This window comes from Hemiscyllium ocellatum, chromosome 9, assembly GCF_020745735.1.
Source record: "Hemiscyllium ocellatum isolate sHemOce1 chromosome 9, sHemOce1.pat.X.cur, whole genome shotgun sequence".
Lineage (NCBI taxonomy): Eukaryota > Metazoa > Chordata > Chondrichthyes > Orectolobiformes > Hemiscylliidae > Hemiscyllium > Hemiscyllium ocellatum.
The window spans coordinates 111,310,401-111,327,232 of NC_083409.1; the positions used below are offsets into that span (position 1 = coordinate 111,310,401).

At 39.6% G+C, this 16,832-nt stretch overlaps 1 protein-coding gene across 4 annotated transcripts in view; it reads right to left on the reverse strand.

Annotated features, from left to right (window-relative positions):
• Positions 1-16,832, reverse strand: part of ssx2ipa (synovial sarcoma, X breakpoint 2 interacting protein a) — a 60,543-nt gene that overhangs the window by 6,971 nt on the left and 36,740 nt on the right. For all 4 annotated transcript variants that reach the window (XM_060830015.1, XM_060830011.1, XM_060830014.1 and 1 more), the window contains exons 3-10: positions 15,271-15,422; positions 13,488-13,691; positions 12,853-12,963; positions 10,759-10,894; positions 8,901-8,976; positions 6,844-7,021; positions 4,198-4,348; positions 1,705-1,841 (exon numbers count right to left, since the gene is read on the reverse strand). In XM_060830015.1, coding sequence (XP_060685998.1) covers positions 1,705-1,841; positions 4,198-4,348; positions 6,844-7,021; positions 8,901-8,976; positions 10,759-10,894; positions 12,853-12,963; positions 13,488-13,691; positions 15,271-15,422 — 1,145 coding nt within the window. The remainder of the gene's footprint in view (positions 1-1,704; positions 1,842-4,197; positions 4,349-6,843; positions 7,022-8,900; positions 8,977-10,758; positions 10,895-12,852; positions 12,964-13,487; positions 13,692-15,270; positions 15,423-16,832) is intronic.

Sequence of the window (16,832 nt, forward strand, 5' to 3'; positions counted from 1 at the left end):
AATGTACATTCAATAAGTCAAGCTTTTGGTCATCTATCTCATGTTATGACCAAGATAGAGGAGTGCACTCCATTTCTCTAATTCCACTATTCCATGGATAACAGCATTAATTTAGGCTTTACCTACTTGTTTATATCAGCAATCACAAAATGTAAAAAAGTAGTTAACAGATTTTCAGGTGAGAACATTTACTACACACACAATAAATAAAAGGTTGTTGTAAATAAAAATGCCATGGCATTTGTGTACTACATTTCTCAGCAAGAAAATAAAACAGCTGCACTTGAAGCAACTGTTGGCGAACAGTGACATGGGAGAGAAGTCGGATTTAAAAATTAAAATAGGCACTTTCACGTGCATCAGTGTACAAAGTTTTCTTCGTTAACAGGTGTGCATGAATACTACACAAACCAATGTTGTTTGGAACATAAGCAGAGTAAGAGCCTATAGCTTTCCACTGAACCCAATTCTGTTTAGCATAGAGGATGAGGGAGAAGACGATGTCATTCAGCACACAGTCGGTGCTGCCATTCAATAAGAACTTGGTTGACATCATGATGGCCTTAACTCCAATTTTCTACATAACTTTCTTGAAAAGGAATCAGACTTCAAAAAGAAGAAACTTAAAATTGGTCAGTACGACTGGAGTAGGAGTACATGGTACGTCACACAACTAAGAACATTTTAATTGGGAAATTTTGATGCAGAAGGGACCAGTCACTTGAAGTATGCCAATGTAGCAAGCAGTTAGGAAGAAAAATTGGATTTGTAAATAATAAGGATATGTACAGAAACAAAGACATCTTGCTGCAGCTGTACAAGGCCTTTGTGACACTTGTAGTATCTTTGTTAGAATTGTACATGGGATGTAGGAATCTCTGGCTAGGTTGGCAATTACTGTCCCATCCTAATAGCTCAGAGGGCAGTTAAGAAAGTCAACTACATTGCGGTGCATCTAGATTCCTTAGATCAGACCAGTCGGGATAGTAGATTTGCCTCTTTCATTTTTAAACAATGCCTTCTAATTCTAAACCCCAAAAGGGAACTTCCTCAGCAACCACCCTGGTCAATTACACACTTCAATAAGATTACCACTTTTTCTAAATGCCAGCAGGCTCTCTTCCAGCTTGCTCAACTTTTATGCATAAGTGGAGGAGAACCCTTCACCCCAGGAATTAGTCAAGGGAACTTCCTTCTTACTGCTTCAAATGCAGATTAGCTCCTTTGAAAGAGAAAAAAAGTGGTGCATAGTAGGCCTGCAACATTTCTTTAATTTCACACACTATTCTCCTTGTAATAAAGGCCAACACCATTTGTGGCCAACACTGAAATATTTCTATAACAGCACACCCAGATCATGCTCAAGACAAACCAATAGATTTCTAGAAACAAATGATAAAAGGATATGGTGATCATGGGGGAAAATGGCAGACATGGACAATCCGCTATAACCTGGCTGAACGAATGAAATGGCATGTACCTGCTTCCATGTCCTTACTTCAAAAGAATTTAATTGGCTGCAAAAGGTTTTGGGATTTCAAATGTCATGGAAGGCATCACAGAAAGACGTGTATTTTTTCCACATACCTTTATACCTAAGGCACTATTTAATCACAGCTGCCTAATGTTGGGTTTACAGCTACGGCATAGTTGCTATCAGCAAGGTCCTGACTCAAATGCGTCAATCTTAAAATCAAACTTTACCTGTAACAACTGTTGCTGAGCTTTGATCACATCCCTGCACTGCTGAATTTCTATTTTCAGCTTCTCAGTTTCTTGCACATGATCAGCTTTGCTGATAATTTCATCACTTTCACAAAAACCAGAGTTCACCAAGGCTGCTGTAATAAATGCAATTCAGCCCATTAGAATTGCATGAATCGAAGGTAAAACAAATCATACATCTGAACGTACTTAAATTACAACAAGGCTTTGCATTTTCCACATTTCTAAAAATATTAGTGCTTGGGAACTTTACCAAGAAGCATAAAGTAGGCGCTTTTCTAATAGACAAATCTTTTCTGGCTATACACACTTGTAGAGTGAAATGACAGGTGATCTCACTGAAACATGCGATCCTTAAGGGAATTGACAGGATTACATGCTGAGAGGATGTTTCCCCTTATGGGGAGTTAAGGACCAAAATAGTAGTTTCAGAACATAGGGACACTAACTTAAGTCTGAAATAAGGAGAAATTTCTTCTGAAGGTTGGGTGTTTTTGGAACTCCTTGTCACAGAGGGTTGTGGGAGCAGAGTCCTTGTATATATATTTAAGACTGAGATAGGCAGATTCTTGATTAACTCTGGATTCATGACTAAAGAAAAATGCAGGAAAATGGATATGAGGAACGTAAGGTCAGATTAACCATGACCCTAGAACTGCATAGCAGGTTTGAGGGACCAAATGGCCTACTTCCGTTCCTATTTCTTATTGACTTCTAGATTAGCATCATTTAGCTGGAATTAATCTTTTTTAAAAAAAAAACTTATTCTTGTGTAGATATGAGTCACTTGAAAGGCCAGCAATTTTGCCTAAAACTAATTGCCCTTTAGCTGAGTAGCTTGCTTGGCCATTTCAAAGGGCTAGGTAAAAACAAGGACTACAGATGCTGGAAACCAGATTCTAGCCTTCGGCTTTTGCCCGAAACGTCAATTTTCTTGCTCCTCGGATGCTGCCTGAACTGCTGTGCTTTTCCAGCACTACTCTAATCTAGAATCCATTTCAAAAGGGCTGTTAAGAATTGACCACAGTGCTTAGAGTCTGGAATCACACACAGTCCCAAATGTCCCTAAAGCAAGTAACAAATAGAAGGAGGTTTACACGTTGACGACAGATGACAAGTTGATGATGGTGACAGTTTCACTGTCACTGAGACCAATTTTCAATCTCATATTTTAGTAGATTTTAAATTCAACTAGCTGCTATTGTGAAATTTGAATGCATGCCTCTCATAGCATTAGTTTGTGTTTCTGGAATGCTAGTTTTCGGATGTTACCACCACATGATCATCTAGCCAGAAGCATTAGTCCCTGAATAATTTCCAGTATTTAGGTGTCCTCAAAATCAAATAAATGAAAGTAGTAATTTAGTTCAATGTAATACCTTAAAACAAGGGTTATCCAAACAAGTGTCAATGGGCTGCATATGCATGACAGACTTTTCAATGTGGTACATCATTCCAATTGTACTTTATTCCTTGCTATTTGTTTGATCCACTTGAAATTTCTTGATTTGGAACTGGGTTTATCAGTTTCTTTATAGCCCACAAAATCCTGTGGCATTCACCAGATGAATACAATGATGGCCTAGTGGAATTGGGGTGGCACAGTGGCTTGGTATTTACCACTGCTACCTCACAGTCAGGGAGCTGGGTTCGCTTCCAGTCCCAGGCAACAGTCAGAGTTTGAATGTTGTTGTGTGTGGATTCCTCCCATAGTCCAAAAGATGCACAGTTTGGATTGGTCATGCCAAATTGTCCAGGGATGTGTGGGTTAGGTGGATTAAGCTCTGGGAAATGCAAGAGCTACTGGTGAGTCAGAGTTGGTGTGAATACAATGGGCTGAATGGCCCTTCACACTGTTGAGATTCTATAGAGCTGGGGGAGATAATGTTGGTGTTGCAGTAATGTAGTTAGCCTAGTACTCCAGAGGCCCAAATAAAATGCTCATGAAGGACACTGGGTGCCCTCTTACTACAGTAGCTGGTGGGACTTATTAAACAACGGTAACAGTGCAACTAACAATTGTACAGGAATGCATACAATTCACAATTGTTGTTTAATGAAGATAGGCAGATCATCTTCACCAAGGTTGGTCTACACAGAACTCCAGGCAAGTGAGGATTACAGATGCCGGAGATTAGAGTGTGTGGTGCTGGAAAAGCGCAGGTCAGGCAGCATCTGAAAAGCAGGAAAGTCGACATCTCGGGCAAAAGCTGATTCTCCTGCTCATCGGATGCTGCCTGACCTGCTGTGCTTTTCCAGCACCACATTCTTGAATACAGACTTCTAGTCAGAGTAACATGGTAAATTTTTACTAAACCTAACAACCCTCTGAACAATAAATCCTGGCCTTGTTAGTGGGGCCTGCATCTCAAAAAAAATGTTTTTTTTTAGAAAAAAAGGAGAGGGATCCTCATAACAGACTGCTTACTATTACCCTGGACAATCCAATTATGAACAAGTCAAAAACCATACCTTGGGTGTCTAGTTTCTCAACATGGCTTTTCAGCATTCTCCACTGTTGCCGGATACTATTGGTGAGTTGCTCCCGGACTACATCGCATGAAAGTTCCAAGTTATTTTCTTTGTTTGATTCACGAGAATCTTCATCATTGTCAGATCCTGCCTGAGGAATAAAATTAAAAAGAAACTTGATTTAAAATAAACACATCCCTCCACATGAAATCAAGATTTTCATTTTCTAACAGGAATAGAAAGCATTTTAATGTCTTTTGCATAGAAAATGTGACAAAACACTAAGTATTAGATCATTGAGACTTTTTAAAATCATATGTTGTAAATCCTTCCAACGCACTCAGTTACAATCACCATTCATTCCTTCCCCATCTTCAGGTCAAAAATCCCAGAATACTTTTAAACATTGTGGATTTATCTCCCAACATGGACTGGGGCAGTTCAAGACAACAGCTCACCATGACCTTCAAAGGACAACTGGATCCTGAAAACAAAACACATGGCACCCACTTCTCATGAATGAATTAAAAAAAAATGTAGTCAGAGGTAGATTCAAAGACAATACCACTGGTGGGTTATAGGGAATATATTATTGTGATATCTTGCTCAGCAGTTTTTTGTGAGGAGAGGATAAATTGGGAGAAACTTTAGGACTTCTGAGAGAGAGATAAATCAAAAGAAACAAATAAAGATTAACTACACATGTTTTTAAACTTATGAACAAGTGGTTTTAGACATGCCCCAGCAAATAGCCCAGACAGCAATGAAACTGCAATTGCTCATACTTAACAGCTGGGAGACAGAGACCAGGGCTAAATGCCAGAATGCCACCTGGTCTTATGGCTATGGGGCTAATTGCTCAGTAAAGGAAAGTAACACACCACTTAGAGTAAGCAGTTCAGAACAGCAAAGCTTCAGATACCACCATTTGTGTTGTGTTATCTCTAACACCTTGCTCTTCTGGTTCTAATATCCAGTGGACAATTTGAGAACTGGGAGTAGGAAAGTAGCAATTGCAAGGTTAAAGTTAATTTCATCTTCTCTGGAGACATTCTAGTACTGGAGACATCCACAGGTGAACATCAGTGGAGATTGCTTCATTCTGTTTGAGACTTTAAAGCAGATTTCTAACAGCAGCTCAAATGACAGACTCACAGAGGTAATACAAATGTCTTCTATACTAGCATGCGACTAACTAAAACATTAAGACTACTATGAAACCAAAATACTACATATTTTGAAGTGACAGGAAAAAAAAAAGGAGACATACCCATATACTGGGCATTTATTCCCTAAAATGAAACAAAGAACTGCAGATGTAAGAGATTCTACTACAAATAGAAACAGAAATTGCTGTAGAAAACTGCTTCCTGTATGGTTTCCATTCTGTTTCTCAATTGCCTTTGTCTCCATTCTGCGATGGTTTCTTCCATAGGGGTCTTCAGAAACATCCACTTTTTCCTCCTCAACTGAGGATTCCCTGCCACCATGGTTGACCTTAGCGGTGTCTGGTCCATTTCAGTTACTTATACCCTGACCCTTCCTCTTCTCTCCCACAATAAAAAGAGAGACCCTTAGTCTTCACTTTCCACCACAACAGCATCCCAGTTCGGAGGGATCACTGAACTCAATGTTAACTCCATTTTCTCTTCACAGAAATGCCAGACCTCAGGAGTTTCTCTCTCAATACTTTTAAAAACAATTAAAAACATTGTCAATTGTTCTACATTAAGTAGTACTAAGGGTTAAGTTACCATTCAAAAAGTTAAGTCATACAAATGGGTTTATGTTGGCAGTAATATCACTGGACAACTATTACTCTGAGAACACAAGCTCAAATATCATTTAAGTTCCATTATAAAATTGACATTGTTATCTGATATTGCAAACCAATGGCCATAGATTCTCATAACTCAGCTGGTTATCAAATCACCTTTGGAGAAGACCATCTGCTATCTTTAACTGGTCTAGACGACAAGTGACCCCAGACCCACAGCAATGTGGTTGACTCTTAAATCACCCTCTGAAATGGCCAATAAAACCACTCTAATCAAGGGAGTTAGGGATGGCCTTGCCAATGAGGTCTATGTCTCAAAGAATGACTATAAAAACAAGCTGGGGAAAGAAAAAGCAGCAAAATAAAAAATTTTGCTGGTTGATAAAAGTGAGTTTTGAAACATGAAGTAGAAATAGGGGGAAAATAGAAGGGATAGAAGAAAAAGTGAGGCGTTGTCACACAGCTTAGTCTGAACATTCATTTGATTTTTAAAACCAGAGGAAAAAGGTGTTAACACTAGTTTTTAAATTTATTTGTCCAAAGTAGAAAGATACTCAACACTAGGGGACAATTTGTTGCTATGGTAAATTAGCAAGGTGAACTGTTAGCCCTCATCAGGAGAGATAACAGAGGAAACACTCCTTGAAAATAGTATAAAGTACAAATAATCCCGATTAGATTTACAAAATTCAATAAAATACAAATGAGTTATTTATGGATCTGTAGTTTACAAAAGATAAAGATTGTTATATCAAACTACAATAAAAATAGCACAACTGACAGATTGCATTTTCTAGTAATACAGAACAAAAAACGTGATTTTATAATAAAAATCTGAATACACTGACAATAAATATTGTGAAACTCACTGTACCACTGCTATCTTCTAGGTGTTCTTTTGGTCTCTGCTTTTTGCGGCTAAGAATAGATATCATATCTTTCTTCATCTGCTGTAGAACTTGTTTCAGTTCAATATTTTCCACCATTAGTTCTTTATGGTGCCTTTCATAGTTGTTTATAAGAGATTTGTACATTTCCCCTTCATTCCTGCATTTTTAGAGAGAGAGAGAGACACACACACACACACACGAGAATTATAGCCTGTCGCTTATAGAACAGGCTGTTTGTGCAGATGTGAGCCAATCACGAAGCCATTCTAAACTAAACCCATCTCACCCACATGGTCCAGATCACTTTACTCCCTACCTCTTAAGGCATTGCTATCACACCTGCTTCTACCACCTCTCCTGGTAGCACGTTCCAGGCCACCTACCATCCACCAAGTCAAGTAACTTGCCTCCCACGTGACTTTAAAATACGTTCCCCCTCTCACATTAAACCTATGCCCCCTAATATTTGACATTTTCAATGTGAAAAGACAGATTCCAACTATCCACCTCATCATGCCTCCAAAGTTTTCTATTCTATCAGGTCATTCCCGCAACCTCTGATGCTCTAGTGAGAATAATCCAAGTTTTTCTAACCTCTCCTTATAGCTAATATGCTCCAATCCAGGCAGCATCCTGATAACTCCCTTTAGCAACTTCTCCAAAGCCTCCACATCCCTTTCTAATAAGGTGGCGACCAGGACGCACACAATACTCCAAATGTGGCCGAAGTAATGTTTTATACAGCTGCAACATGACTCGCTAAATCCATGCCCCAATTGATGAAGCAAGGATGTTGCATACCTCCTTTACTACCTAATCCACATGTAGCTCCTTGAAGGTGACACATCATTACATCCCAAGCTCCCTCTGTACATCAAAGCCCCGAATGATTCCGGTCATTTACTGTACATTTTGCTCTCTTAAAATGAATCACTGTCTGGATTAAACTCCATCAAGGAGATAGTGAGGACTGCAGATGCTGGAGACTGCGTTAGATTAAAAGAGTGGTGCTGCAAAAAGCACAGCCGGTTAGCATGAGGATCAAAAGTGTAGATGTTTCAGCCTCTTCAGGGCTCACAAAGGGTAGTGTCTAGATGCTGCCTAACTGGCTGTGCTTTTTCCAGCACTACACTACCAATTTAAACTCCACCTGCCATTTGCCATCCAATTTTCCTACTGATCTATAGTCACCTACGTTCTTTGACAACGTTCCTCGCTATACACAATTCCACTAATTTTCACCTTGGAGTGCAGGTTCATAGCTCCTTGAAATGGAGTCGCAGGTAGATAGGATAGGAGGTGGTGTTTGGTATGCTTTCCTTTATTGGTCAGAGTATGGAGTACAGGAGTTGGGAGGTCATGTTGCAGCTGTACAGGACATTGGTTAGGCCACTGTTGGAATATTGTGTGCAATTCTGGTCTCCTTCCTATCGGAAAGATGTTGTGAAACTTGAAAGGGTTCAGAAAAGATTTACAGGATGTTGCCAGGGTTGGAGGATTTCAGCTATAAAAGGAGAGGCTGAACAGACTGGGGCTGTTTTCCTTGGAGCGTCAGAGGCTGAGGGGTGACCTTATAGAGGTTTACAAAATTATGAGGGGCATGGACAGGATAAATAGGCAAAGTCTTTTCCCTGGGATCGGGGAGTCCAGAACTAGAGGGCATAGGTTTAGGGTGAGAGGGGAAAGATATAAGAGAGACCTAAGGGGCAACATTTTCACAGAGGGTGGTACGTGTATGGAATGAGCTGCCAGAGGATGTGGTGGAGGCTGGCACAATTGCAACATTTAAGAGGCATTTGGATAGGTATATGAATAGGAAGGGTTTGGAGGGATGGGCCGGGTGCTGGCAGGTGGCACTAGATTGGGTTGGGATATCTGGTCAGCATGGACAGGTTGGACCAAAGGGTCTGTTTCCATGCTGTACATCTCTATGACTCTATGTCTTTACAGAAGGGAATTGTGAAATTACATATTTGTGGGCTGTAGTTCAAAACATCGAAACACAGATGAAACTTGGTTAAGTAATTACACAGTACCTGGCTTCTGTTTTCCCAGTCCTCCAGGCACTACGTCTGCCATCAGACCGACCCACGTAATTCAGAATGTCAATACCTTGAACAATTTTTAAAGAGGGAAAGTCAGGAAAGGATTTAAATGGTGAGAATTTACAAATATTACCAACATTTTTCCTGCCACTTCTATTGGAAGAACAGAGGGGCAGGAATTAGTGGATTTCACTAATTAAATACCTGTTTATGACAATTAATAATTAATTAGTCTTACCATGACTCTGTCGGTACGGCACTTTCTGCACCTCATAACAGCACTTACAATTAGTAGAGGACTATTCTATACTGCATGATTTACACTAGAATTAAATTACAATTAATTCTGTTAAAATATTTGTTTTGTAGGATTTTGAAATGCTATTTGCATTAATGTGGTTAACCCAGCAGATGGCACTAAGTGCCACGTGGATAAATTAAACTTGAAATACAAGGTGCAGTGACAGGGCGGCATGGTGGCACAATGGTTAGCACTGCTGTCTCACAGCACCAGGGACCCAGGTTCAATTCCCACCTCAGTTCGCACATTCTCCCCGTGTCTGCGTGTGGATTTCCTCCCACAGTCCAAAAATGTGCACGTTAGGTGAATTGGCCATGCTAAAAATTGCCCGTAGTGTTAGGTGAAGGGGTAAATGTAGGGGAATGGGTCTGGGTGTGTGTGCTTTGGCGGGTCGGTGTGGACTTGTTGGGCCGAAGGGCCTGTTTCCAAACTAAGTAATCTAAAAAAAAGCATTATGCAGATTAGCCAAAAATAAATATCTATCCAGAGTGAGAAGTCTTCAATGTCATGTTTATACAAACTTTGAATGCTGGTACAAATTTCATTTACCTATCCCCACAAAGTTTTGGTTTTTATATTAATATTGGTAACCCCTATAGACAAAAATCACAGATGTAGGGTTGCGTGATCACCTGTGTAACAGCACTAACCACTACTGTAGGAAAAAAGCTTCAGAAACAAGTTGGAGGTTGAGGCTGTTAAAACACATTTAAGAAACATGTCAAGGATGGGAGTGAGTTAGCAGCTTATTTTTAGGGTCTCAAAAGGAGACATTAAAGAAAACAATTTAATGCCAATGAATTTGCTAATAAGAAACCAAGTTTAATCATCACTGATGAACAAGGACCTTTAAACTTGGGATATTGGTTTAACAATAAAAAAAGGACAACCTCCAATCTTTCTGATGCTTGCAAGAGAGATATTTCACATAGTTCTCCTATAGTGCAATATAGTTTGAGTTTTTTCCCCCACAGTGCAATTAACTCATTCTTTTCTTAAAGTACATTGGCTACGTCTTGTGAAAATGCTTAATGACTGAACTCTATAATAATCAATTAACAAAAAAAAACCTTATGGTCTATCAAAGCTGACTGCACTCTGCTATCAGACTGGTCTGGTATGCCATCAGCTCGTATTGTAATACCAGTAAAACACTGTGGTGCAAAGATCTAAACTATATTACATACTTCATACCATTATTTTGAAGGCAGTATTTGTAACAGCAAAATTATGAAACGTCATGCAATTAGTTGTGCTTAAAATTATGACATTTGATTTGAGTATAGTGTTACACATCACCTGGAAAAGGTTTTGCATCATTTTTTTTAAAAAGAAGTTTCACCAATTTAATAAAGTCCATGAGTACAGCAAGGATATAGGATACACCAGGACCACTGCACACTAGTCATTAGACACAATCCATTTGGTAATAAATTAAGCCTTGGGTCAAGTTGCCCCAACACTTCACTAACACTAATGAAATCCACCACTACCACAAACAGCTCCCTAACCCAACACAAAAGACTGTATGAGCCCAGGAAGACTTACATAGCTTTTTATCTTTTTTATCCATCACAAGTTGGTGCAAGCGTTCTTTCAGTTTATTGTACTCTCGTTCCTTTCTCTTCAAGTCATGATTGTATTGAGTAGCACGACTTGCTATTATATTTTGCAATTTTTGTATCTAAAAAGTATAACAAATTCAGTAACTTAAAAACACCAAACTGTTTAGATTGTGATCAGTCTCAAAATATTGCGATAAATATTCAAAACCTAAAAACTTATACCACCACCTATGGACAGGTGTCAGATTGAAATACAGCATGAAGTTTCATGCAATTTCAGTTTGGAGCAGGATATCTTACTTCACTAAAAAAACTTCAAAAAAAAAACAAAAAAAAAAAAAAACAGGGTCCAATCCAAACTCTGAGCGGGACATTTTTCATCCCAGGTTCTTGAAGTCTGGACACTTCAAAAATTAAAATATCTTGCACAGGTTTGAGGAGACCAGCACAAAATTCCATACATATTCTCAATGGAAATTCAATACATCAGTGAAAATTTTAGTTAAAGATGGAAGCCAGCTTGTTGACTCTTAAAAGAAGAAGTGCATGAGGTAGAAACAGCTTCAAAAGCATAATAACCAAAACCTGTTCACAATGTGATGTCGCAAATGGAGCTTTAGTTTTCAACATTAGACTTCATGTTAGGAGGTCAAAACAAGAACTGCTGTCCATGGTGAGATTTTAACATGCCCTTGTTTAGAGGTACAGGCGAAAGTGCTAAGAAAAAGCGAAGAGACTAAGTGAAATAGAAATACAATAGGGAGAAACTCAGGAAGACACAAAGGGAGCAGAAACAATTGCATTTAAGTCATATTGTATCATCCCCCAATGAAGTTTGGAAGCACTACACAAACATGCAAATACTGTTGTATAGTTATAAACATAGCAATCAGTTTGAACCATCGATTGAATGATTGATCATTACAGTACACAGAGGCCATCGGCCCACTGATTCTGCACCCACTGAACAGCATCCCACCCAGACCCACCACTCCATGCTAACTAATACCACATTTCCCACTGCTAATCCACCCAACTGTATATCTTTAGACTGTGCGAGAAAACCAGAGCACCAGTAGGAAACCCATGCAGACAAAAAAAAGGAGAAAAAGTGCAAAGTTCACACTGAGACACACAGTCACCAGAGGCTGGAACTGAACCTGGGCCCATGGTTCTGGGAGACAGCAGTGCTAACCACTGCTGTCCAAAAGGCACTGAACAAGGTCCAAACAAATGAGAGAATGAAAAGATGTGTTTGCTGGACAATGCTAGTTCAGGCATGTGCAGTTATTCAACTAGTGAGATGGGATCTTCAAAATTCACTTGGGCAGATGGAGTTATTTTATCACACCACCTGAAAACGGTGAGATCGAATCTAACTTTGTAGCGTTTACTCTGCTCTGCAATGAAGTGTTTATTAAAATCAAAGATTTTAAGGGCAGCACGGTGGCACAGTGGTTAGCACTGCTGCCTCACAGCGCCAGGGACCTGGGTTCAATTCCCGCCTCAGGCGACTGACTGTGTGGAGTTTGCACGTTCTCCCCGTGTCTGCGTGGGTTTCCTCCGGGTGCTCCGGTTTCCTCCCACAGTTACAAAGATGTGCGGGCCAGGTGAATTGGCCATTCTAAATTGCCCGTAGTGTTAGGTAAGGGTAAATGTAGGGGTATGGGTGGGTTGCGCTTCGGCAGGTCGGTGTGGACTTGTTGGGCCAAAGGGCCTGTTTCCACACTGTAAGTAATCTAATCTAATCTAATCTAATTGCTTTAATAGGTTAGATTTTTCCCTCATTTAATAGTAAGAAATTTCAAAAGAAAACTAGTTCAAAAATCAACTTCAATCAAGAGGACTCTTTCACTAGCAATATTCATTTTTGGGAAGACATTCTATGCACCCATTCAAATAGAGAAATATTTTGCAAGTCAAAAATTTATAAAACAAAAGAAAAGAATCAGATGCACAGTTAAAGAGTAATTTCTCAAGCTGATTTTTTTTAAACTTGACAAGATCAGTATCTTGGTAAAATAAAGTGATTGACAATTAACTTTGCTTTACTTGGTACACATTTTGAAGTGTTTACCTCCTCCTTTTCATTCTTCAGTAAACCATGTAGAGTTCTGTTCTTCAATTGTAGCTGTCTATCTTTTTCCTGAAGAGCTACAACTTCTCTACGAGACAATTCCAGTTGATCCTATAAATATTCAAAAGGGATTATTCAAAACCCCAAGAGAGTCATCTCTATCACTTAAAATGTCATAGTGCATCAACTTGTAAAGCAAGTGCATCATAAATTGATAGTTCAGTTTTGACAACTAAAATCCTACTTGGAACTTTCAAGATTAACCTACTCAACTAGAGGAGTAGTACATTCCTTCCTCCTCACCCCACCCCCACCCACCTTTCAACACCTCACTTGCAAATAGAAGTTGAAATTGAAGAGACAAGTCAAGTCAAGGAAGTTGACATTTGTTTAAAAAGTATGGTCAATGTGCCTCAACTAAAAGTCTCTTCAGCAGGTTTTGACAGCTCTCTCTCTAATAGAATGGGGTGGAGTGAATGTCAAAAGATCATAGGAAAGAGGATTGCCTCAGTTTTAAATAAGGTACTCTTTGTGGGAACTACATACAAGAGCAGCTGTATATGGTAAAATAGCATATTCAAGCTCAACTCATTTAGTTCTCCACCTTCAATAAAATATGACTAACAGCAAAATACCTTTAGTTTAACTTGACTGTGGTACAAATGATCCAGATCACTACTGGATTTCAGATTTTGTGTTTCCATATCTTCTAATGCACGAAGACTTTTGCGATGAAGTTGAAGCAGATCATACGTGCAATTTAGAATGGCCTCCAGGTTTAGTTCTTTCTTTGAGGAGTTTTCAGTGTAAAAGGATGGAAATCCCAACGTAGTGAGTTCCTAAAATATTAAGAGATATTTGTAATGAAGCTACAGTGTAGTAAAATTTAAATAGCACAGGGCTGATTTTACAGGGTGCCATGGCATTCACAGCCCATCTCATCAAAAATCTGGGAAAATCCAGAATTGGGTGTCATTTCTCAAAGCAGAAAAGGCCAAGATAGAGGCAGGAGCCAGATTCAAGAGGCTGGGTGGAGGACTAGAAAGAGGCTGCAGATACAGGGTTGAGGACAAAGGAAAGAGAGAGGTGGAGGAGGTCAAGATAAATAGCACATCCCCAAGGAATAGAGATCACACCCAAAAAAAAAACAAGAATTTTACTTAGGCTGTCAAAACTAAAGACCGACAGGGTGGGATGAATTGGTTACATAGCCATTGGATTGACCATTTCAGGGTCTCAAGACCTTGGGAAAGTCCGGCATCTGAAAATTTCCCCTGCATGCTTATAAAAGAGAAGTAGAACCTAGTGGCATTATCGCTAGACGGTTAATCCAGAGAGCTTTCATGTTCTAGGGATCTCGGTTCAAATCCTGTCACAGCAGATAGAACTTGAATTCAATAAAAACACACTAATTTGGTCCAATGACGATCACGAAACCACTGTCAATTGTCAGGAAACATCAAATGTCCTTTCAGGTGGGAAATCTGCCATCCAAGTCTGGCCTACACACGAATCTACATTCACAGCAATGTGGTTAATCAGGGGCAGGCAATAAAATACTCGCCAAGCCAGCAATGCCCATGTCTCCTAAACAACAATAAGAGGATATGGAGGCCAGCAGAAAGGCATGCTGCATTTTGTGTGCCCTCCTGATAAATTTCATTTTTTATTTATATAAACAGGTGGGATTCAATGTAACCTCCTGGTTAAATCAAGCTCACAGGAATCTTCTGTACCTGCAGTAAATCATTCAGCATCTGCAATTTAAAAAAAAACTTTTGCTTACTGGACTTTCAAGCCACTCGTTTGAGTTGCAGAAGTGGCTCTCAAAGGGATTGATTTTTGTATGCTCAAATTTGAAAGTCTGACAGAGGAACAGAGTTACAAGATGGAAGCAGAGCTTCAAGTGCAGCACAGTGGCTCAGTGGTTAGCATTGGTGCTTTAGGGGCTCACTGTGGACTTATTGGGCTGAAGGGATATTTTCCACACTGCAGGGATTCTAAGTGACTGAGTCCAAGGTGAGCTGCAAGGGATTAAAAAGGGATACTGCACAAACCAAAATGGATAGAAAAGGCAATCACTTAGGTGAAGCTACATAAGAGTTCTCAAACAAAAAAAAAATGCACTTCAGAGATGGCCTTGAAAGAAAGGATGTTGGGAAAATGGGCATCATATATTGCTTTGCGCAGGAACACTATACTATGCAGTGCAGGCAGCCCACTGGTATGCATAGAAAGGAACACAACAGCATACCAAGAGGAAAGCAGAGGCAAGCACATGCTCGCAGGACGAGAGTTTATTGAACTCGGGGGACATCTCTACAAATAGAGACACAACGAAGGTGACCGTAGATGCTACAAGATAAGAATACGGACAACAAAAATCAAAAATCAGGCCAGATTTTAGAAAAGACTTACCTGATTGAGGTATGCTGTGCATTGCTCTACATTCTCCTTTGTGCAAAACAAGCTTAAATGATGATTGATAAATAAAGGCAGTGTCTCAGTGGAACTGTTATGGGGAGACATTTGTGGTCTGGATATATAGTGGTAAATAAATTCCCTGCTGTCTGTTATAAAACAAGAAACAGAAAATTAACTAAACCAGACCTGTATAACAGCTAACAGACTATTATAAAGTCACTCACTCCATTTGAAACTAATTAATACACCTACTAATATATTAAAGATGTGATTTTTAAGCATTGAACCTTTGAGATTAAATTACCCACAGTATAGAAATGGGACCCAGGGAGATGGTGAGGGAAGAGATCAATCGGAGACTGATACAGTTGAGAACATAAGCGAATCAAAACAGTCAAGGCAGGCAGAGAACAAGGCAGGACTGATAAATTAAACTGCATTTATTTCAATTCAAGGGGCCTAACAGGGAAGGCAGATGAGCTCAGGGCATGGTTAGGAACATGGGACTGGGATATCATAGCAATTACAGAAACATGGCTCAGGGATGAACAGAACTGGTAGCTTAATGTTCCAGGATACAAATGCTACAGGAAGGATAGAAAGGGAGGCAAGAGAGGAGGGGGAGTGGCATTTCTGATAAGGGATAGTATTACAGCTGTATTGAGGGAGGATATTCCTGGAAATACATCCAGGGAAGTTATTTGGGTAGAACTGAGAAATAAGAAAGGGATGATCACCTTATTGGGATTATATTATAGACCCCCCCAATAGTCAAAGGGAAATTGAGAAACAAACTTGGAAGGAGATCTAAGCTATCCTGCAAGAATAATAGGGTGGTTATGGTAGGGGATTTTAACTTTCCACTGCCATAGCATTGAGTGTTTAGATGGAGGGGAATTTGTTTGTGTATACAAGAAAATTTTCTGATTCAGTATGTGGATATATCTACGAAAGAAGATGCAAAACTTGACCTACTCTTGGGAAATAAGGCAGGGCAGGTGACTGAGGTGTCAGTGGGGGAGCACTTTGGGGCCAGCGACCATAATTCTATTAGATTTAAAATAGTGATGGAAAAGGATAGACCAGATCTAAAAGTTGAAGTTCTAAATTGGAGGAAGGCCAATTTTGACAGTATTGGGCAAGAACTTTCAAAAGGGTTTTTACAAGTACATTAAGAACAAAAAAGGGCAACTAGGGAGAGGTTAGGGCCCCTCAAAAACCAGCAAGGCAGCCTTTGTGTGGAGCCACAGAAGATGTCAGAGAAACTAAACAAGTATTTTGCATCAGTATTTACTGTGGAAAAAGATAAGGAAGATATAGTCTATAGGGAAATAGATGGTGCTATCTTGCAAAACGTCTATATTACCGAGGAGGAAGTGCTGGATGTCTTAAAACACAAAAATGGATAAATCTGGGAAGTGATTGCTAGGCCTCTTGGAGATAGTTGCATCATTGATAGTCACAGGTGAGGTGCCGGAAGACTGAAGGTTGGCTAACATGGTGCCCCTCTTTAAGAAGGGCAGTAAGGACAAGCCAGGAAATGTAGACCAGTGAGC